Source organism: Phyllostomus hastatus, unplaced genomic scaffold (assembly GCF_019186645.2).
Source record: "Phyllostomus hastatus isolate PE091 unplaced genomic scaffold, TTU_PhHast_1.1 phas_contig_80, whole genome shotgun sequence".
Lineage (NCBI taxonomy): Eukaryota > Metazoa > Chordata > Mammalia > Chiroptera > Phyllostomidae > Phyllostomus > Phyllostomus hastatus.
Window position 1 is genome coordinate 5,812,027 of NW_025333960.1, and position 24,075 is coordinate 5,836,101.

Genomic DNA, 24,075 nt, shown 5'->3' on the forward strand with positions numbered 1-24,075 from the left:
GGCCTCCACCACCTTTGAGACTATTGATTTAACATTTACTGAACACCTACTTTATGTCAATCATTCCTCTAGGTACTGGGAATGCACTAAAACAAATAAACCAAAGTTCCTGCCCTGGTGGAGCTTCTATTGTAGTGGGAAAGTAGTTTACCTGTAATAAAATAAATATAGTATAGTGGTAAGTGCCATGGACAAAAATTACGTGATTGTGAGTTTGTGTATGTTTGTTTAGCTGCAATTTTAAGTAAGTTGGTAAAGGAAAGAATCACTTCAGGTAACAAGAAACTATAGACCTGAAAGAGGTCAGGAAGAGAGCCACACAAAGACCAGGAACAGAATATTTCAGGCAATGGGAAAGCAAGTGTAAAGGCTGTGAGGTATGAACTAAAATGCCTTTAGGTCTTCTGTTTGCTTTGTTAGTGAATGAAGTTTAGAGTGAGTTAATTTTCACATTAAAACTACGCACATACTCTTATCCCCATGACTGCAAATAGTGCAACTGCCAAATCTCTAGCTACAGCCTGGAACACTTACCTGAACTCCAGAGCCTAATGGACATCTCCCCACAGTTATGTCACAGGTAACTCACATTCAACATGTACAATATTAAACTTTTGCCCAAACTTGTCCCCATTTTTTGTATTTCAGAAAAGAGCAATAATTAAACAATTATTTAAACCAGGAAACTTCTTCCCTTTTCTTTACCAACTACATCTAACACATGACTAATTTTTATTGATTCTTCTTTTTTTTTTGCCTTCTTATTTTTCTGGGTTCTTCATAGTGGTCTCCCACTTTTCATTGCTTCATCGATTAATCCTCTGGTTATCTCTTATAATTCCCTTTCCTCTTCCCAAAGACTTTGCTACTTTGGTTAGACCCTCACTCTTCCTGTACCATCCATCTTTTCCTCACTACTGAATTGTTCCCATCAACATATACATATGCTCTAATAGCTTTCCTTCTAAATAACTATCCTTTGATCCCACACAGGCCCCTAGCTACTACCTCACTTCTAGGGTGTCCCTCCACAGCCCAAATCCCCCATAGTTGTCCACTAAAACACTGACAGGAATTTTGTTTCTTCTCCCATTTATTCAACCCACTCTAATGTGACTTCCCTCTTCACCACTCCACTGGTAAATTGTTAAGGTTACCACCAATAATCTTTTTGACATTACTTTCTCTATAATGCTTTCCTTTCTTTTTTCTGCCAGGTATCTCCTGGTTAAGACACTTTTTCCCTTTTGTAATTAATATTTTTCAGGGAGTTACTTTGAAATTATGTAAAATTTCCTTCCTCAGAACATTATCACACACTAATTTAGCATTCATTGATATTCCCTGCATTCATTATAATGAAAATTGCCAGAAAGTTTTCTGTTACCATCACTTAAAAAAAAAGATTTTATTTATTTTTAGAGGGGAAGGGAGGGAGAAAGAGAGGGAGGGAAACATCAATGTGTGGTTGCCTCCTGTCTCTCCCAACCAATACCTGGCCCCCAACTCACGCATGTGCCCTGACTGGGAATCCGACCAGCAACCCCTTAGTTCACACACTAGCCCTCAATCTACTGAGCCACACCAGGCAGGCCTGTTACCATCACTTTTTTAATTGACGCTTAACATATTAGTTTTAGATACACAACATAATGATTGATATATGCATACAGGGGTGGGCAAAAGTATGGTCACAGTTGTAATACATATATAATACAATAATAAATAATAGTATAAGAGAAAGCTGTTAAAGTGCACTCACAACTGTAAATCTACTTTTGCCCATATCATATATTGTGAAATGATTACCAAATGTTTAGTTTTAAGATTCATCACCATAGTTACAATTTTTTCCTTGTGATGAGAACGTTTAATATGTACTTTCTTAGCAATTTTCAAATATACAATACTGTTAACTAGTTACCATGCTGTACATTACATATCAAGGACTGACTTATAACTGAAGGTTTGTCCCTTTTGACTACCTTTGCGCCACCCACCCCTCCACGTTCTTTGCAGCTATGAGTTTGGTGGGGTTTTTTTCTTTTCCTTTTTTTTAAGGTTCCACATACGAAGCTTTTCCTAACAGGTCTTTGTATCCTTCACCCTTCCAATAAGTCCTAGAGCCTTTCTGTATCTTTTTACAACTTCTGTCCTAGCATTTATTGCTTTTATTAGTTTGTTTACAACTATACTGTAAAACTCATTGAAGACAAGGACCTACTCTTATTCTTTTATTTTCACACAACAAAATATTTACTGAAACAATGAATAGCCATGGGTAATTGTGTTAGCTACTGGCAAAAATTGCTCTTACTACCCTAAGGGGAGTTTTTTTTGGCGAATGAATGATTCTAAAACTAGTTGAAAAACGATTTTCCAGGATAAAATGTAAAGTGAATGTCCTGCAAAACGTACGTACAACGTCACCTACAATATCCAAACACATTACGTTGTACAGTTTAACAAACGCTACATACTGCAGACTTAGAGGCAAGGTTTGGTGATAACGCCAACAAAGGTTCTATTTGGACTGCTGCCTCCAGGGACAACCTCCCTTCACTTCAGCCCAGGCTGAAACCCTAAAACAAGTACTCTCCTCCCAGGGCCGGGTGGAACACCCGGATTCGGGGTGGCGACACAGTGGGCGCCGTTCGAGCGCCCTAAGTTCAGCTGTGGACAGTTTGCAAAACCCTGGACTCACCATCAAGAGGGTGAAACCCGCGAGGTCGGAGACCGATTCTCCGCAGGGAACAAACATGGTCGCACTGAAATGGGAAGAAGGTAAGCCCTGGCCTGGCAGGAACGAGGTGAGAAAGCCAAAAATTGCCGGTTCCGACAACCTAGGAGACCTCGAGTCCCCACAGCCTTGCGCGACGCAGGCGCGGTGTGACCTGACGGAAGGGGTCCTTCGAGTTCTTCGGCATGAGGTCCTGAGGAACCTGTCTAGCTATCTGCCTCTCCGGAGGGTAGAAAGATCTGGCGAGGAAGGGAGATATGGGGGCGGATAGCGTATCCGAAGACATTGACAATGGATTGGGGGGCGCTGGAGTCGCTGAGTTGGGACCCCGACAGAGGGAGAGTGGCAGGTGGAGGTGATCAGGCAGGGCTGGGGACAGCCCCGAGGCCTCGTCCACCGTCGTTTCAAAAGAACAGTTGGGCGCCGCGGCTGCTGCGGTCGCGGTTCCTTCTGGGTCCCATCCCTGACGCGGCGCTGCGTCCCTAGGGAGCCGAACTAGGCTAGCGGTCGCGCAGGCTTTATGCTCAGCAGCGACTAACGCTCCCGGGCGGGCCGGCCGCGCGGTTGGGGCACTGAAGCGGAGAGAATAGGCGGTGAGGCGCCGGCCCCAGCATGTCGTTGCCTCCAGAGAAAGCCTCCGAGCTGAAGCAGCTCATCCACCAGCAGCTGAGCAAGGTGAGGGGCCGCGGGCGCTCTTCTACCCGCCCTGTGGCCCGGAGTGTCCAGTCTGTGTCCTTTCTCCCGGCCGGCCATGGCACGTGCTTGCCCGGGACTCGAACAAAGGCTAAGATAATGCCGAGAGCGGGATGGGCAAAGCTTCGGGTTTGAAGCCAGAGGGACTTACCAGCTTATATAAAAGAACAAGCCCAGAAGAAAGTGCTAGTAAGAGTCTGAGGTGATAGAACGGCGGTATTATTATAGGACAGTTGTGGAAATGTAGCATTTATCCAGCGATTTCTGGATGTCAGATGAGTGTAGGTTGTGTTTGGAGCAGGTTTATATTCAGAGGTCGGGAAATGGAATTACTTTAATGGTGAAACTTGGGATGTCATTGATGTTCAACCAAGAAGTCATGCAAGAAATTATGAAAAGATTTGTAATGAAAATATTTGTGATACGTAAGAGCTCAAGAAGAACATTGTGCTTTTGAGGTTCTCAATGAAATGCATTAAGATGAAGTAATAAAAGCTACTGTTTATTGTGTACTTGTATGTCAGGCTTTGTATTGTTTAGCATCTTGACAGGGCACTCCTTTTTCCACATTCATAAAGGGAAAATAAGTCTAGGTGACATCTAATACTTTGAAAGCTGAAGTTCACACTTTGATCGTAGCCTATAGGTCTGTGCTCTTTTGATACTATACTCTCTCAAAAGATTACTTTGGTTGTTGTTTGTGGGGAAATTGTAACAAAGGTATACGTACTAGTAGGAATTATTTCTAGAATTTGTACTAGAAGTTTTTTTATCTTAAATTTTATTGTTTTTTTCTTTTAAAAAGCTACCTTTATTTTTTATTTGAATTCTGATAACAATTTTACATTTACTGTTAGCTGGAGAAGCCTTCCTGAATTGAGTCTATGTACTCTGCCATTGTTTTTTTGGTCAGTGTTTTGGAAAGAAATTTACCAAGGGCAGTATTTGACTAAACTGTAATTGTAAGTTGTAATGCAAGTTTTCTACATAGATGGACGTCCATGGCAGAATAAGAGAAATTCTTGCGGAGACAATACGGGAAGAATTAGCTCCTGATCAACAACAATTATCATCAGAAGATTTGATCAAAGCTCTTAGACGTCGGGGAATCATTGATGATGTGATGAAAGAACTTAATTTTGTTACTGTGAGTAACCCTTTAGGGAGAAAAATTTTAAAGTATAAATATATTTGGGGGGCCTCTCCTTTCAGTAAAACCACTTTAAAGACCATTTTGTCTAGTAATACCTGTGTTTAAAGTACAAGCTAATGTAACAAGTAGGATTATGTGTCATTGAAATTGGAGTTCTATACATTTCTCTCTACAGTGACAAAATTTTTCTCTTGTTATTTATCCTCCAGGTCTGTAACTTTAAGTATATATTTTAGTGAAATTAGTTCCTCATAACCTAGTTCATTTTTAGTAATATTGTTCTATAATTTTTTAAGATTAGTCTTATTTTTAAAATAAACACTTTTGGGACAATATTCTCTATGATTAAGAAATTATCAATTTAAGAAAATAACTGCATAAGGACCTTCCAATCTTTTCATAGAAATAGGTCAATGGTGGAATGAGTGCACAAATTAGTAAGTAGGCCTCCTTTTGAAAATGAGGCAATAATGAGAAACTGTGACCTCAATACTAGGTAGTATAATGTAAAAATTGGATGGACTTCATAAAACACCAGGGAATAAGTATTTTAATACAGTACCCTTTTTTGGTTTTTGAGGTTTGTAAACCCAAATTGTAAAAATTGACCTAATAACAGCTTTTGCTGTGTGAATGTTACTTCCTTATTAAAAATCAGTTCATGGTGAAAGATAAGCCAAATGTTATATAAGGTTTAAAGAAAGTTTAACCTTATTTCAGGTATTAGGGATTTGTTTTTTAGCATTCTATGTACATTGCTTTAAGACAGTTTTATTTCTTAATGTTAGACTTGAGGAATAATCAGTTGCATCACCTCTTTTGTAGGCTTTTCATTATTTTATGCGAAGAAAATAGGGGTCTTTTGAGGGGGCTTTATCCTATTTACTTTTGGTTCAGTGCTTAGTCCCATTATTGGCATTTTCTTACTTAACTATAATTTTTGTTTTCTAATTTTTTTGATTTTCTTTCTGCCTTTCCAGGACAATGTTGATCAAGAACTCCCTCCCTCTCCAAAACAATCAGTTTGTTTTGCTGATAGACAATCAACGTTGTTAAAAAAAAGTATGTTTTTTTTTCCAACATTAATTTAGTTGTGGATAGTACTGTGGATAGATGTGCTATAGTGTTTGGTATTTGATAGAAAACATTTCAATTCCGCCCCCCAGAATGAAATACTTAGGTTTTTGTGAATAATCATCCAAAGAACTGAGATTCTCTTTTACATGAAGTATATATGAGAAGATTTAACATATAGCACAGTGGAAGCAAAAACAAGACCACCTATTTCTTGTGTTTTAATAATATATTTTATAAAAATTGTTTAGCCTTGTTTTTTTAATGTAATGTAATTATCTCAAAATACTTTGCTGAGTCAAGATTATTGTCTGAGTTGATCTGTGGAGGTGAAGGAATGTTAAATAAGCTACTAACAGTAAAGGTATCCCAAACCTTGGCTCTGACTCTTTTCTAGCTGGAGAAAGTAGACAGAATGTAAACTCAGAAAAAAGTATCGTGTTATGTATCTTTTTTCCCCAGGTGCAAATGGTCCTGGTATATAGTAATTGTGTTACTTTTTTTATTTTTTCCCTAGTCTTTAGTTTTATCAAATATTTCTGTCAAATTATTATTTCCTATTGTCTTGATCACATTCCTTAAGTTATTTGGCAGTTTCCTCATATATATTGCTACACTTTACAGCTAATATTGATCCAACACGGAGGTATCTTTACCTTCAGGTTTTGGGTGGAAAAGCTTTCTTGGAACATCTGCAAGAACCTGAGCCTTTACCAGGACAAGTTTGTTCAACCTTTACTTTATGTTTGCATTTTCGAAACCAACGTTTTCGTTCTAAACCTGTTCCATGTGCCTGTGAACCAGATTTTCATGATGGCTTTTTACTTGAAGTACACAGAGAAAGCTTAGGTAAGGAGCAATAATGAATTGTCATTTAATTGAGTAAATCTTTGTGATGTTTTATTATATAGAAAACAATAACTTTTGCTGTAAGGAGAGATTTATAATGGATGAATCTTCCTCCCTATCCTTTTGTTTTATGTTTTCCCCACTGCTCCTTTCTATATAAACTGCTTCCAACCACCTTCTTGGTTTGTTTTCTGCTGATTAATTTTCCCTGAAGATTACTTTTTGACTGTTTTAATGGTTGACTGTTTACTGATAATTATTTAAATACATACTAGGTACGTGGTGCTATGCTAGGTAAGTCCTGGGGATATAATGGAGAATGAGACATGATCCTTCTCATTTATGAAAGATGACTATATTTATGATATGATACAACTTTTGAAAATCAAAGTTTAAGTGTGAATCTGTTACTCATTTTTGGAACTTTAAAATTATGATAAGTGATTCCTGTAATTGTGTTTTACTGTTCCTTCCTATAAAGGTATTTTGTACATTTTTGTCAATGTAGAAATTTTTATAATATTTGTAAACTTAGCAGAGTTGTAGAATTATACTTTCAGAATTTTAGTACTGCTAAATGTAGTACTACTAAATGGCTTAAATTGCTAGCTCCAAGGTGCTAGATCTTTCAGTTTTTGGTAGATAGTACAGTTATTATTTCCGGAGTTTTAGTCATAAAAGTAGTTTGGGAATTAATGTTGACATATTTGAATTATTGTAGTAGCTTATAGTTTAGTTAAGTGCTTTTAATGAGTAGATACCTCTTAAGAGATCAGAAAACACTGATATGCATTAATTAACAAAATAACTCATCACATTTCTTCTAGTACTCTTAAAAGCTGTGAGAAATTGGACTGTACTTTTATTCCCAGTTTATCACACATTCTCTGAGACATTACCAGGTTATTCTATTTGTTTTTATAAAGGTTATTAATAGTTTTCAATAAAGTATTTTATTTTGGCCTAACTAAATATGTAATGTGATGTTATTTTTTTTGTTTGTTTCTATATTTAGGTGATGGGACTAGAATGGCTGATTCTACAACAATGTTATCAATAAGTGATCCAATTCATATGGTGCTAATCAAAACAGATATATTTGGTGAGACTACTTTAGTAGCATCCTATTTTCTTGAATGGCGATCAGTTTTGGGCTCAGAAAATGGAGTGACTAATCTTACTGTGGAACTTATGGGTGTAGGTATGATGATTAATATCACTTATATTTTTATAGCCCCAGTTTGTTTGTAAATATACTTTATATTTTTAAAATGCTTTTATAAACCAAGAGCCAAAAATGTTGAATTTCTTTAGAATTACAACTGGACTCCAGTGTTGTAGTCCTGGGAAATGTCTTGAAGAATAGTATGAGTGCAGAACTTCACAGTCATTTTGGCCTTGTCTTAGAAAAAATTTCTTTCCTAGGAAATGGATATAGAAATTTTGAGGGATTTTCTTTTTCAAACTTATTTGGTTATATGTAAGGCTATAGAGAAGATTAAGATTCTACACACATGCATGCATGCATGTATACATAGAATATCTCCATTCCAGTACACCCCAGAAGATAGTGCATCCCCATTAGTACCAGTGGCTTCCTGCAGCACCTGTTCTTATGATAAGTTTTCTTTTACCCTTTTACATGTGTAAAAGTGGTACTCAAAGAGGTGCTAACTTGCTAAATGTCAATATCAATAAATAGTGCTTTGAGGATAGAGATGGTGCTTATCTTATTGACCGTTGTCTCCTTGGACTCTTGCATAATACTTGGTTTGTAATACATGTTTACTAATACATTGAAAAAAATAAAAGCTGCCATTGTTTTATCTTTAATGTAATGGAAGTTCTTGATATTGAAACTTAATCATAGTTTTAAATGTGGCCACTGGACAGTGTAGCTTTAGTAATCTAGATTTTCAAAAGTCAGACACTGTGTTTTTCCTTAAATAGAAAGTAGAGAAAAAAATTTTATGTAGGATACTTATTTTCAAATGTGATACCCATTATTTGTCTTCACATATAGACCTAACGTGTATACTAATGACCCACAAACAGTTACATTCTGATTCACCAAAGAAATATTACATTGTTTTGTTGTGAAGTATATTTGTTTTCTAATTCTTTAAATACAGGCATGGATTAAAAATTTGTACTCACATGATATGAAAAATGGGAAGGGATAAATGGGAATTACTATATGTGACAGTATAAATATTTTCTGAGAATGAGATAATAACAGTTGACAGTTGCTTTGACTTTGGTTTTAAATATGTCTGGTTGGTATTATATATTTAATTAAGATAAAAATTAAGGTTTCGAAATCCTAGGTCTGAAAAGTCCCTTAAAATGTGATTAGGAAGCTAAGAAAATAGGTTATCTCCTTAAAATTAGATGAAGGCCTTTGTACCCTCTGAAAACTAATTTGATGTTATTTATTTTTAATGTGAATATTAAAGGTGATGTTGAATATTATCTTTATTCCATACAAATGGTAAAGCACAAAATGTTTTAATTATTTTGATTAGACTTTGGTAGACTAAATATATATAGTATTAAAACCTGAAGTTCTAAATATTTACTTATATTTATAGGCACAGAATCAAAAGTTTCTGTGGGAATTTTAAATATAAAACTTGAGATGTATCCACCACTCAATCAAACATTATCTCAAGAAGTAGTGAACACACAGGTAAATAATCCTAAATTTCTTTTCTTTCATTTCTTGTGTATGTGTTTTCATAGTAGTATATTTACCTGTTGATCCTAGAAAGCATTCTTTTTTTAAGAAAATTACAATATATTAGTTTTAAGCAAGAGAATGACAATAAAATTCAATATTTTAAAATGCTTTGGAAGAAGATCACTAACTATTGTATGGAGATTGGGTTGTATTGGGGGAAGGGAAGTCAGTCAGGAGTCTCATAGATAAGATATTGGTGGTTTAGATTAGGGTGGTGGTAGTGATGTAGAGAAGTGCATAGATTTGTTACATATTTTATAGTAATTAAGGAGAATGAATAGAAATTGAGGTTGTTTTTTTTTTTAATTTCAAGCTTGCTTTGGAACGTCAGAAAACTGCAGAGAAAGAGCGATTATTTCTTGTGTATGCTAAGCAGTGGTGGAGAGAATATTTGCAAATTCGACCCTCACACAACTCACGGCTGGTTAAGATTTTTGCTCAGGTTTGTAAATTGAATTAGAAAAGATTCACACACCTGTATTTGATATTTACTGTTTGTTTTTATACATTTTATTTAACTTGAGTTTTTACAGTGTGTTCTAGAAAAATGAAAATTTATTTGTAAAATAGAATGCTAATTTTGTAATACTCTGTTTTTCTGAGTAGGTGAGTGACATACCTGTATTTTTCGGACCTTAAGACGTACCTAGGTTTTAGAGGAGGAAAATAGGAAAAAAAAAAATTGAAGCAAAAAATGTAAAATATTTAGTAACATAAATAACATAATATTTCACCGGTGTAATCAACAACAGCATTAACAACCATTATTCCTTCCAAGGTGGGGCGGTGGAATACGTCTTATAGTATGAAAAATACGGTAATACAATCTTTGTTTAATTTTGCTTTTCATTTTTAACTGTTTTCTTAAACCCTTTTTGAATATATTTTATTTATAGTTGAAATCCCTTTTGCTTAACTTTGTGTCCTTGATTGATAGTATTAATTACATAGTATTAATAGATGCATTAATACTAATATAATGTAACATTATTTTGTAGTATATTTCTCAGATTCTGTGCATTTGTCTAGCTTTATTCTACATTTTGTAGATTTTTAGGACAGAATAAAAGTGGTTTAACTTCTAGATGAGAAGCTTAGGAGTAGGGGACTCTAGTTGACTAGTGGTGGAAATTAGGAAAATGGCTTTTGACTTTATAATAACATTATCTGTACATTGAATGACCTGGCAGGTGGGGTATCAGTGATATTAGGACAAGGGCAAAGAGGAAACCAGTCAAAATATAACTGGTCTACTTAGTCTGCTGTATATTTAGTCTATTTAGTCTGGTCTATTTAGTCTATGTAACTGGTCTGCTGTCTATTTAGTCTGACGTTAGGTTGGTTGTTGACATGTGGCATTGGATCAGGGAGGACTGGGGTGGTACGGGGAGTGGAGAAGGTAGATAAATTAGAGAAATGGCAAATGAAAGAGGAGGAGGGAAAGGGTGGGATATGCAGTTAAAGGAATCAGGGAACTGAGGTTATCTTTTCAGAAATAATACTTCAGCTCCTGTCTCAGAATTCATTGTAAGAAGATTTGAACCCTATGAGGTAGTTAAGTCTCATTGTAAACATATGAAATTGTCAAGTGGTCAGGCATTGCTACTTTTTTTAAATAGTGTGAAGGATAGAGAAGTGAAGAGTCTTCTAAGTTCAAACAGCAACTCAGTTGTAGCAAACTATTAAATTGCAGTTTCAACTACTGCTTCTTAGTATGTGCTCTTCCCATAAATACAGAGAAAATGTTTATCTTATTTAGGTTCCTTTCCTAGTAGTATTTCTTGTTGCTTCTTTCTATATTTGGCTGGATATGAAATTAGGAAAAACAGTAATCTAAGGCACCAATCTAATTACAAAAACTATAGTTTCAAATAAAAGTTATTATAAGTGGTATGAAAATGAATTTCCAGTGCTTCCATGCATAAGAAGGAATAGTATATAATAGCTCTGTCCAACTTTCTGCATTGATAGAAATGTTCTATATCTGTGCTGTTCAATGTGGTACCCCTAGCAATGTATGACTGTTGAACACACAAAATGTGGCTAACATGATTAAATAATGGAATTTAAAATTTATTAATTAAAACTTAAATAGCCACATGTGGTTCATGGAATTCTTTTGGGTAGTACAAGTTTAGAGGTTGAAATACTGAAAATTTCAAGATATTTAAATAGTTTATGGGGGTATATTTAGGTAATAGGAATATTACTATAATGAAATAAGTAATGGTATATCTTGTATTCCAGGCTGCTACTGTTGATGACTGGCTTAGGGCAAATGCATACATTTTTTTTATATATATTTTCATTCCTTTCTTGCCTGTTAGTGGAGTTGTAAGAATAGGACAAACTGGCCCACACAGGAACTAAACTAATCACCTTTATCCTAACCAAACATCTGTAGAATGCCAGGGATATTGCACTTAATAATCTGTTGTTCTTTTAATGATAGTTTTTACATTTTCTGTGCAAAAATTAAATAAGTTACAGAAATTGACCTTAAGACCATTTAGTTTTAAGAAAATATTACAAATCACTTGAAGATAGAGGCTATCTTTTTGATGTTCAGATTGTGATTTTAGGACTTAATATTCTCTTACTATACTAGGTTATTAGTAATGTTGAATTAATGTAAAAAGAAATCCAAGTAATAGTTCCCTAATTCCCTCCAAAATTAGAATAATGATTTTCTATTTTAAAAAACAGTACCATCTGAGAGAATCACAGAGAAGAGAATAGAGGACCCTGACTGGAGCTTAAGTTGCTCCTGTGTCCCCTTCAGTGTTAAAAAAAAAAAAAATCAGTGCTTCAAAACACTCTCTGCCTAAATCTCTTTTCTTCTCCTTTCTCTGTTCTTAGTTTCCTTACTTGTCCTTGGTTCTCACCTTGTCCTATTTCAGCTGTTCTAGTTGATCCCTTCATTTTGTCTCTGTTTCTAACTCCTAAGATAGTATAGAGTGATGGAGAGTAAGAAACCACCATGAAAGTGTTAGAGTAGTGGGGTGAGAGAGGACGGGGTGTGGGGGGTGGAAATCAGTGCCTTTTCGAATTAATAGGAGTAGAAATCATAATAGTCATTTTCCTCTATATCATATAAAAATTCATGAACTTACCATAATTAAATATAAATAATAATGAATATATTGGGCAAATGATGTTATTATGGTATAGAAAAACATCAGTGGTTCTGATAATTCAAATATGTGCTGTTTATATTGGCTGAGTTAGGTTATATGTTTCAAAAGCCTTGCTGTAACAGCTTTAAATCATCTCTGAACTTTGAATAAAAAAATGACCCTTTGAGTTTATCATCTCAGTAATCATGAAATTAAGGAAAATAAAGGCTTCGATCATATTAACTCTAAAAGCACAGTGGTGAATAGTCATCAGAGATTTTTGTATCTGTAGTATTCAGTTCAAGTGCTAGGATACATCCTACATTTAAAATGTAAGATGTTTTCTAAAACGATTTTCAAAACTGCTTTCAGTTAACTTGGTTAACAAATCATTCATTGTTTCCTGTGGGTCTCCAGATAGAAACAACTTAAAAATGAGCTCTGAGTTATCAGCTAATCAGAAGTTACTTGTTCTGTTTGGATAGACGTTACTAAATAATGTGTGATAATATGAAAGAATGCTTTGGCTTATATCTCCATTCTATCCCCCACCCACCTGCTAATCTTTTTTTAGAGGATTTTTTGAACCTTATGGTGGAATAAATGACAAACATATGGTATATATTTAAAATATACAATGTGATCATTTGATATGTATTGTGGAAAGATTACCAAGATCAAGATAATGAACACATCCATCACCTTACATAGTTAACTTTTTTGTGTGTGTGCTGAGAAAAGTATACCTGAAAATTTGTACCTTTTGACCTACATCACCCATTCTCCTTCCCCCAACTACCGTTTCTGTGAACTAAGCTTTTTTTTTTTTAAAGATTCTACATGTAAATGATACCATACAGTATGTGTCTTTTTCTGTCTGGCTTATTTCACTTATTACAGTGCACTCAGGTTCATCCACATTGCAAATAGTAGGATTTCCTCCTTTTTAACTATTGAATAATATTCCAGTGTGTATATGTACTACATTTTCTTTATTCATTCATTGAAGGACATGTTGGTTGTTTATATACCTTGACTATTGTGAATAATGCTGTGGAGAACTTGAGTGTTCTCCTCAAAAATATCTTTTTGAGATACCAATTTCAGTTACTTTGGATATATATCCAGGAGTAGGATTGATGGATCATATGATAGTTTATGTTCTTCGGAGTTAGCTCAGTAGTTGAATCCTGACCCTGTTGCATAATGGCTGTAGCTTCAGTTTCATCTATGAAATGAAAGTAACAGAGATGTTACCAGGATTTAAAGAGAAATTGTATGCATAGTACTCAGCAACCTACTGCTGGATACAAGGTAATCCATCACTCAGTGTTATCCAGAATTGTTTTAACACACAGTTAGTGTACTCTAAGAAAAGATGTTAAAATTGGAAATGATTAATCTTTCATTACAGATGTTTTCCCCCTCTTCCTCCAGGATGAAAATGGGATAAATAGACCAGTTTGTTCCTATGTTAAACCACTTAGAGCTGGGCGGCTTCTGGATACCCCAAGGCAAGCAGCAAGATTCGTAAATGTCCTTGGTTATGAAAGAGCCCCTGTTATCGGAGGAGGAGGTAAACAGGAACAGTGGTGCACTCTGCTGGCCTTTCTCTGTAGAAATAAGGTATCCTATATATATGATAACATTAAAAAGCAGTACATCATAATTACTGTGAATTTATGGTGTATTTTTAAAAGAATTAACACAAAAATGTACATATTATCAATTTTAACAACTTATAATCTTTTTACTATTTTTCTTAACATTTAAATGTCAATACATAAAGAAAGAAACTTAGCATCTTTATTTTCCTGTGTAGTTTCTTATTGAATGTAATGTGATTTCTTTGAGGTAGGGATCTGCAAGTATTATTAGGTCAGAAATCAAGATATAGAGGTAAACAGTGAGTGAGTGAGAGCACCAAGACCAGTACTGTGGTGGTCTAGTACTACTCATCTATTAAAATTTGCTTAGAGATATGTTTTTTTAAAAAGAGAAAATGGTAGTACAGAATGAATATGGAAAAATTCTTGGATTCATTGGTGTTTGGGTTAGTATTGAATATAAGTATATATTTAAGAAATTGTATAATTATGGGATATTTCCTAATCTTATGTGTTCTAAAAATGTTGATAATGTAAAAGCAAGTCAGCCTGTCTTTAGCATTCCAATTCTGTTGAAATAGAACAAAAAATATATATATCGTATTATTGTTTTGAAACAATTTTGTTTAGTCTGAAGTTATGTAACTGGTATAGATATTCACAAGGCATGCTCATGCAATGGAAGAAACTACATTAGAGATTCATTTTCAGTTAGAACAATTTTGTCTTAAAGACAGTTGAAAACAGTTAAACATTACTTACCAAAATTATTTTGATTTATTCTCAAGCTATAGTTTCTAAAAGATTTAAACTTTTTTATTTCAAACATAGTAGGAATGGTATGTATTTAAAATTATTATGTAAATAATTTTTTATGAAGTAAATAAACACCCTTTTGATTCACTGTTTTAAGTTTGTTTATAAGAAAGCAAAGCTTAAATTAGAAACTTAAAAATTATTTAAAAATTTTTCTGGCACAAAAAACAGGATTACAAGGATGAAAGTGAAATTTCATGCATAATTTTATTACCAATTTATTATGTCTTTTTATATATATATATTTTTAAGATTTTATTTATGTATTTCTAGAGAGGGAAGGGAAGGAGAAAGAGAGAGAGAGAGAAAGAAACATCAATGTGTGGTTGCTGCGGGTCATGGCCTGCAACCTAGGCATGTACCGGGAATCGAACCTGCGATACTTTGGTTCACAGCCTGCGCTCAATCCACTGAGCTACGCCAGCCAGGGCTGTCTTTTTATATTTTTATGTTTCCCTCCCATTATATATTATTTTCCTTCCATACATATAATTGATATAAGTAAAATTTTGTGTCCTGCTTTATAATTTAACATTATGCTATGAACATTTACCTATGTGTTGCTAGTCTTTATGATCTTTGTTTTTAAATGGCTGTATAAAGTTTTCTTGAGTTGAAATAAAATACACTATTTCCCCACTGTAAGGACAGTTTGTTTTGGCTCTGTTAGGTTTGTTTCCAGTTTTTTGCTATCATTGAGGATGATTTTTTGCATGGAACGTTTTTGGTTGTATTGTTGGGGCTTTTAAAAAAAGTATAAAATCTCAATGTAGAAGTTACTGGGTCTAAAAGGTTGGATATGATATTTTTCCCAAGTCAATTTAATGATTATAAAATGCTGTTTATTTTAGTTAACAAAAAGCAACAGTGGAGAGCCACAAATACAAAATTTTAGGGGTAAAGATGTCATCCACTCTAATACTGAACTCAGTAGTTTTTTTCACTTTTGCGTATAGGAACCCTGTATTCCTATGCTTAAATACATATCTTCATGTAATTGTTACCTTACTGTTTAATATATTTTTTCACAGAACATATCAGATATTTTTTATTTTGTAGTTTTTATAATTTTTTTAAATTGTGAAAGTAATATAATATTATCAAAGAGAACTTAGAAAATATTTTAGAAGGGAAAATTATATATAGCCACCCTAATTATAGCCATTGTTGGCATTTTGTTGTATTGTATCCACTCATTTTTCCTATGTATTTTTTTCAATAATCATATATAGGTACTATAACTCATTGTTTTCAGTTTGTGTATTTTTCTGTTTGCATTTCCTGCTTTATGATTTGTCAGCTTGTCTATTCATGTCTCTTAGTTGTACCTTTTTAAAATCTTAATTGTTTTTCTTCTTATGTTGTATGAGTTCTTTATAAGCTCTTGAATATCAATGTACCCTCTTAAAGTATAAATGTTATGATTATTAGATTTGTGAGTACTGACCTTGTAAATAGGCTCTTCTAAATTTCATATATTCTCTTTCCATCTCTATTGTTTCAGCTTAACACTGGGCTAATGATTAAAAGTGGAAAATTTAATGATACTTTTTATTGTCGTTTTGTATTTAAATACTTAACAAGGAGACGATATGAAGGAACAGATACTTAATTTTTTAATTCATTGTATTTTCTAGGGTGACTGTGAAGATCATGCTAACCTTCTGTGCAGCCTCCTTCTTGGATATGGATTAGAAGCCTTTGTCTGTGTTGGGACTAAAGCAAAAGGAGTACCTCATGCTTGGGTTATGACTTGTGGAACTGATGGAACTATCACCTTTTGGGAGAGCCTAACAGGACACAGGTTTGCCACCTAAGTTTACAAAGATATTTTAAAAAGATGCAAATGTTTTAAATTATAGGTTCTTTGTTTATATTGATGGTACTTAAAGCTACATGTTAATTTTAGTTATTACAGCCTTTTCAGTGACTATGTAAAAAATTACTTCAATTAAAAGAGTTATGTAATTAAACTCTAAGAAAATGTGTACACCTAAAATATTCTTTACCAACATAATATTGGTAAAAAAAATAAATTATGGTATATTTACTTTTTTTATTTTTAAAATATATTTTATTGATTATGCTATTACAGTTGTCCCATTTTCCCCCCTTCACTCCTCTCCACCCTGTGCACCCTCTCCCACCCATATCCCCCCCTTTAGTCATGTCTATGTGTCATACTTATAAGTTCTTTACCTTTTACATTTCCCATACTATTCTTACCCTCCCCCATCTACTTTCAACCTACAATCTATGCTACTTATTTTCTGTATCTTTTCCCCCTCTCTCCTCCTTCCACTTCCCTATTGCTAACCCTCCATGTGATCTCCATTTCTGTGGTTCTGTTCCTGTTGTAGTTGTTTGCTTAGTTTCTTTTGGTTTTGCTTAAGGTGTGGTTGTTAATAATTGAGAGTTTGCTGTCCTTTTACTATCCATGTTTTTTTTTTTTAATCTTCTTTTCTTAGATAAGTCCCTTTCACATTTCATAAAATAAGGGCTCGGTGATGATGAACTCCTTTAACTTGATGTTACCTGAGAAGCACTTGATCTGCCCTTCCATTCTAAATGAAAGCTTTGCTGGATAGAGTAATCTGGGATATAGGTCCTTGTTTTTCATGACTTGGAATACTTCTTTCCTGCCCCTTCTTGCCTGTAAGGGTCTCTTTTGAGAAATCAGCTGACAGTCTGATGGGAACTCCTTTGTAGGTGACTGTCCCCTTATCTCTTGCTGCTTCTAGGATTCTCTCCTTCATTTTACCTTGGCTGATGTAATTATGATGTGCCTTGGTATGTTTCTTCTTGGGTCCAACTTTTTTGGTGCTATCTGAGCTTCCTAGATTTCCTGGAAGTCTATTTCCTTTGCCAGACTGGGGAAATTCTCCTTTATTATTTGTTCAAATAAGTTTTCCACTGGTTGCTTTTCTTCTTCCCCTTCTGGTACCCCTATAATTCGGATGTTGGAACGTTTAAAGATGTCCTGGAGGTTCCTAAGCTTCTCATTTTTTTTGAATTCTTATTTCTTCATTCTTTCCTGTTTGGTCGTTTTTTTCTTCCTTCTGGTCCACTCTATTGTTTTGAGTCCCAGTTTCCTTCCCATCACTATTGGTTCTCCGTGCATCTTCCTTCTCTTTTATGGTAACCTGCATTTTTTCATCTAATTTGCGCCCAAAATCAACCAATTCTGTAAGCTTCCTGATCACCAGTGTTTTGAACTGTGCATCTGATAGATTGGCTATCTCTTGGTCACTCAAAAGGATGAGTCCTAGGGCATTGATCTGTTCTTCTGTTTGAGACATGTCTCTCTCTCTCTGTCTCTCTCTCTTTTTTTTTTTTTTGGCCTGGTCACTCCTGTTACAGTGAGGGGTGGAGCCTTAGGTATTCACCTGGGCTGGGCACCCCAGTCGCTAGATTGTGACGTTGTATGTGGGGGTGGGGGTGGGGGTGGGGGTGGGGGTGGGGGCGGGGGCGGGAGGAAACAATGGCGGTAGCTCTGTTCTCCTGGGACCTCAGTCCCTTCCCTGGGATCCTGGGTTACGTGCTCTGCCCTGGTCAACAATCGCCACCTCACTGGGTCCACCAGCTGCGGCTTGCCTACTCAGGGTCCACCCGCTGCGATCTTGTGCGCCCCAGATGCTTACGCGCTCCCGGATGCCTTATGAGCCCAGTTCTCCCTGTTCTCCGCGCCACAACCCCGCGCCTGGCTGCTTGTCTCGGCCACCCCTACCGGTCAGGATGAACGGGTCTACTTCAACTTCTTGGCTGTCTGACTTCCATTCAGATAAATTCTCTGTCAGTTCTGGGTGTTATTCTGCCTCTAAATTGTTGTTGTTCTAATCTTGGTTGTGCATGGAGGTATGGTGCGTCCACCTATGCTTCCATCTTGCCGGAAGTCTTGGTATATTTACTTTTAATTTTATATAATTATCATATGCTTTTTCTGATGATAATCTCTAAGCCTGAAAATAAATGTTGAAATCATGATTGCTTTTGAATTTGATATGATCAACTCCATGTCAATGAATTCACTGGACATTTTTTTTAGTATTATTGCCTGTCATCAGATTTTCTAAGTGTTAAATGCTTCTTCCTCAAACATTCTCTTTCCTCATAGCACTATCTTTCAGTTTCACTATTTTTACTTTGACTCTTCTCTGTTTTTCTTAATCTTATTTTTAAATATTGGAGATCCTAAAGGCACAGCCTTGGGCCCTTTTCTCAGTTTTCTGGGTTCTTTTTTTCTAGTTGATAATCATTTTGATTAATTGTACTTCATCTTATATAGTTAAATTATTTTAATTTATCAATTTGAGAGAGAGAGGAAGAGAGACAGAGAAACATCTGTTTGTTTTTCCACTTATTTATGCACTCATTGGTTGATTTTATAGGTGCCCTAACCAGGGACTGAACCTGCAACCTTGGAATCTCAGGATGATGCTCTAACAACCTGAGCTACCAGGCCATGACTGTAGCTAAATTATTTTAATTGTATTATCTGAGATACATGTTTTTTATCTTAACAATACACAAAGAAGATATTCTCATGTTAAAGGAATAAAGTTGGTTTTTCTAGCATATGTTATGCCATGTAATCAATACAGAGTAATCAAATATAGAAATATAAGAAGGGAAAAGTGAGTATTAAAACTCTAGTCCTGGGAAATAGGGCATTAAGTGTCCTCAGTAAGATGCTGCATTCCTAATTTTTAAGTTCTTATATAAAATCATGATTTATTTTTTTTAGGTACATCCACAAATCTACCAATCCTGATGAACCTCCAGTTGCTGAACAGCCCAAACCACTGTATCCATATCGAACAGTTGGTTGTGTTTTCAATCATCAGATGTTTCTGGGAAATTGTCAGTCCTCTGACTCAGTAGAAATCTGTGTATTTGATTTGAATGATGAATCTAAATGGAAACCCATGAGTGAAGAAGCAATTAAATCTGTGTGTGCTCCAGGAGCTACAACATCCCTTCCTCCCTTTCCACCTCTTTGTGCATCCACAATTGATGCTTCTGTAACAAGTAATGAAATAGAAATGCAGCTAAGGTTACTAGTGTCAGAGCACAGGAAGGTAATTAACACTGAAATTTGTAGTTTTATGCATTTGTTCATTTGTTTATATATAAACAGTTTTTGGGAGGTGTGTATGATAGTGTCAGTCACTATTCTAGCCCTGATCAAAGGAAATATAGTCCCTACTTTTATGAAGCTTAACTCTCGTCACTTTATGAAAAGTCACGAGAGTTAAGTTCTGAGACCCAGAAATTTCTAAATTCACCAATACTTAACAGAATTTATTACTTCTAGAAATAAAGAGTAAGTGCCCAGTAAATGTTTGAATTTAATTATATATTCAATTTGTTGACTTCTCTCCTACACTTGACTTTATTGTAGAAGCAATCAAACTAAGCAAATTCAATCCCACTAAACTCTAAAGTTAAATAAAATGTGACCTCAAAATTTACTGACACTATCTTCCGTAGTAGGACTATTTCATATGATCTTTTCTAGTTGATATTAAAGAAGTATAGAATTTGCCCTGACTGGTAGATAGAGTGCTGGCCTGTGAACCAAAGGGTGGTGTGTTTGATTCCCAGTCAGGGCACATGCCTGGGTTGTGGGCCATGTCCCCAGTATGGGGTACGCAAGAGGCAACCGCACATTGCTGCTTCTCTCCCTTTCTCTCTCCCTCCACCTCTCTAAAAATAAATAAATAAAATCTTTTTTAAAAATGTGTAGAATTTGGCGTCTTCACTAACATCATTATATTGAATGTTTTTGTTTTTTTCTTTAAGAAGTAAAACCTGATACCTATAGTTTTTTATTTTTATATATTTTTATAATTAATAAGTTTAAAAATTGACAGGTTTTAAAACTCTTGGCATATTTTAAAATAATCAACATTTTTGTCATGATTTTTTTTTGTTGATTGATTTTAGAGGCAAAGGGAGAGAGAGACCAATATTGATTTGTTGTTTGACTTATTTATGCATTAATTGGTTGATTATTGTATGTGTCCTGACTGGGGATCAAACCTGCAGACTTGGTGTACAAGGACAACGTTCTAACCAACTGAATTGCCTAGCCAGGGACATATAATTGATTTTTTAAATGTTCATGTAATTTACTTTTTTTCTTTTGATTGCCATAGGATCTTGGCCTCACTACTGTTTGGGAAGACCAGCTTTCTTATCTCTTATCACCAGCTTTGGCTTCTTATGAATTTGAGCGTACAACAAGTATATCTGCAGGCAATGAAGAATTTCAAGATGCCATAAGGAGGGCTGTACCTGATGGTCACACATTTAAAGGGTTCCCAATACATTTTGTGTATAGAAATGCAAGGCGTGCGTTTGCCACATGTCTTCGGTAAGATGGAATTTATGAATTCATAAATGGTTTTGAGGAGGAATCTTAGAAATCAGTTATTTAGGAATGAGTTCAGAATTGCATGGGAAACTTTTATAATGACTTAACTTCCTTGCCACAGATTGTGATTCATTAGGTATGCAATGTAGCTCCTTTGATAGTTTGGGATAGTTTTCTCAGTGATTTTGGTGCAATTTTGGTTGAGGATCTCAGATCTTGACTAGTGTAATTTTTTCAATGTATAGATTATAAGAAAACAGTCCATAATTTGAATAGCTTGATTGAAATTATGGAGCCATTAGAAGCAGATACAGGATTTTAAAATATTATTTAAAATACCAATGTATGGCCCTGGCCAGGGTAGCTCAATTGGTTAGAGTTAGTTCTGATATGCCAAGGTTGCGAGTTCAGTCCCTGGTCAGGGCATATACAAGAAGCAACTAATGAATGTATAAATATGCAAATTGATGTTTCTCTCTCCCTTACCCCTCTCTAAAAAACTTCATTAATTTTCCCTGGTTGGTGTGGCTCAGTGGATTGAATGCTGGCCTGTGAACCAAAGGGTCGTGGGTTTGATTCTCAATCAGGGCACATGCCTGGGTTGCAGACGAGGTCCCTGGTGGCGGGTGTGTGAGAGGCAACAACACATTGATGTTTCCCTCTTTCTGTCTTCCTTGTCCTCTGTCTAAAAATAAATAAAATCTTTTTAAAAATTAAAAAATAATTGATTTAAAATACTAATTTGGAAATAAGAAAGTAAAGCCTATGTGTACTTCTCAATTTAATAAATTTTCTTTCTTCTGTAGGTCTCCTTTCTGTGAAGAAATAATATGTTGCCGTGGAGACCAAGTGCGACTGGCTGTTCGTGTCCGAGTGTTTACTTATCCTGAATCTGCCTGTGCTGTTTGGATCATGTTTGCTTGTAAATATCGCTCAGTATTATAGGACTAACATTTCTATAAGGATACCTGTGTTTTATTGGGATTTTACAAATAGTATATATTTAGGAGTTATTTTAAAAATCACAGTATGGCTTGAGTGTCATATTTCAGTTTTGTTTATACCTGTAATGTTTGAAGAGGAAATGATGATGTATGTATTTAAAAATTAAGGATGAAACACTTGCATAAAATTGAGTGGAATTTAGTATGGATTAAGTGTATATTCTATTTTAATAAATACTATTTTTTCACAGGTATTCAGTAGTTTAAATGATGAATGTAAAATTTACTTAGTTTTCTTTACATTAATACATAATCAAAACGATATTTGCCTGAGGGTTTGTCTGAGGGTAAAATCAATGTGATCATTATTTTTCTTAGATTAATGGGATTATTTATAGAAATTGGGAGAAATTAACCTCACAACAGATTTTCATCATGGTCATAGGAATATTTGTGATTTTTCCAGAGATTTATGGGAAAATTTTGATGCAAGATTAGGAAAAAACTAGTACTGGAAAAGTACAAGTACTAATAACAATACAAATCTCACATGAATGAAAGTACAGGAGTAATTTATAAGTATTTGTTAATTTTATTCATTATAAAAGTTATTAGATATTTTAGGAAAATTTATTATACCCTTTTGTTGTGCTGACAAATTGTTACCTATAATTAATTGGCATTCTGTTGCTGATTTTCTGTGGTCAAAGAGTTCATTACTAACTAGCCTTGTCATGGATTCCATGTTCTGAAAACATTTTTTTCTTTCTGTTTTTATTTCACCATGATAAAAACAGCAGTATAAACATGACTAATATAAATCAGAGACTCATTGTGTGAGGCTAGGTAAAAAGAAGCATACATGATTGACTCCATGCTGATCAGCATGGAGTCAATGTTTGGTTTAAAACTGAGCAAGTTTTACAAGTGAACAAGCCATTTAAAAGAATAGCAGTTTGACTTTTTTGTATCAGTAAGAAGTTGCGTAATGTAAGTGATAGGTTTTACTGTCATTCAACATCTCTGTGCACAGGTCTTACCAGTGTCCTTAAGTAATTGGCCCTAGCCTGGTGGCTCATTTGGTTGGAACATTGTCCATACACCAAACCGGTTTGCCAGTTCGATTGCCAGTTAGGGCACATAGCTATGTTGCAGTTTGATCCCGGTTGGGGCATGTACAGGAAGGCAACTGATGTTTCTCTCTCTCTCTGTCTCAATGCCTGCCTCTCTGTCTCTGCTTCTCTCTTCTCCCTTCATCTCTCCCTCCCCTCCCTCCTTTTCTTTTTTAAAAATCAGTAAAAACATATCCTTGGGTGAGGATTAAAAAAAAAGTAAGAAAATAATTGTATACCAGTTGGCTCTGCAAGTTATGTGTTTCATTAATTTGCCATTGCAAATAAAATGATTTAATGTTTTCTAACAAAAATAAAAAAATATCCTAAAAGTTACCTTTTGCTGTATTTTTAAATATAAACATTTATGGTTTAACTTGTTTTAAAGTCTGAAAATATCCCCCTTTTGTCAATTTTCATTGAAAGCAACAATGAAGTGTTTTTTTGTGAGACTGACTTGACTTTAGAAAATTAGCAAAATAGGAATTAAGATCTTTTTATTCTGTTGCCAAAATTGCTCATAAAGCTATCAATAGAGAAAATTGCTTGTTAGGGTTTAGGACTTTTCAACTTGTGGAACAAACTATGAGACATGTATTAAGAGGCAAACTATATTAAGATGAAGGCTATACTATCATTGAGACTGGGTTTCATGTATTTATAAATGCTCCTTTAGTATAAATTCTAAAATAACTTTACTTTTTATTCACTTTAATAGAATCTGACATGAATTAATGTTTTTCTCCAAATATGGTTTATTGCAAAAGATTATTTCACTGCATTTATCACTAAAATTCCACTACTTACAATAATTTTTCTTTAAAAAAATTAAATTTACCTTGTGTATTTAGCTCT

The 24,075-nt window shown here is 34.7% G+C and overlaps 2 protein-coding genes across 6 annotated transcripts in view; one reads left to right on the plus strand and one right to left on the minus strand.

Moving 5' to 3' along the window:
• Window positions 1–2,888, minus strand: part of PSMG2 (proteasome assembly chaperone 2) — a 40,866-nt gene extending 37,978 nt beyond the window's left edge. For both annotated transcript variants that reach the window (XM_045849988.1, XM_045849987.1), the window contains exon 1: window positions 2,705–2,888. In XM_045849988.1, the coding sequence (XP_045705944.1) occupies window positions 2,705–2,761 (57 nt within the window). In that variant the 5' untranslated portion in view covers window positions 2,762–2,888. The remainder of the gene's footprint in view (window positions 1–2,704) is intronic.
• Window positions 2,889–3,147: 259 nt separating this feature from the next.
• Window positions 3,148–23,556, plus strand: CEP76 (centrosomal protein 76). Of its 4 annotated transcripts, none has more exons than XM_045850417.1 (12): window positions 3,148–3,415; window positions 4,413–4,580; window positions 5,567–5,648; window positions 6,285–6,509; window positions 7,525–7,710; window positions 9,101–9,198; window positions 9,563–9,691; window positions 13,803–13,991; window positions 16,426–16,592; window positions 19,533–19,866; window positions 20,947–21,164; window positions 21,971–23,556. In XM_045850417.1, the coding sequence occupies exons 2-12, from the start codon at window positions 4,425–4,427 to the stop codon at window positions 22,107–22,109; spliced, it is 1,923 nt and encodes a 640-aa protein (XP_045706373.1). In that variant the 5' UTR covers window positions 3,148–3,415; window positions 4,413–4,424; the 3' UTR covers window positions 22,110–23,556. The 4 variants fall into 4 exon arrangements, with proteins under 4 accessions (XP_045706373.1, XP_045706372.1, XP_045706374.1 ...); XM_045850416.1 differs by having other exon boundaries at window positions 4,425–4,580; XM_045850418.1 differs by having other exon boundaries at window positions 4,425–4,580; window positions 6,465–6,509.
• Window positions 23,557–24,075: the final 519 nt, after the last annotated feature.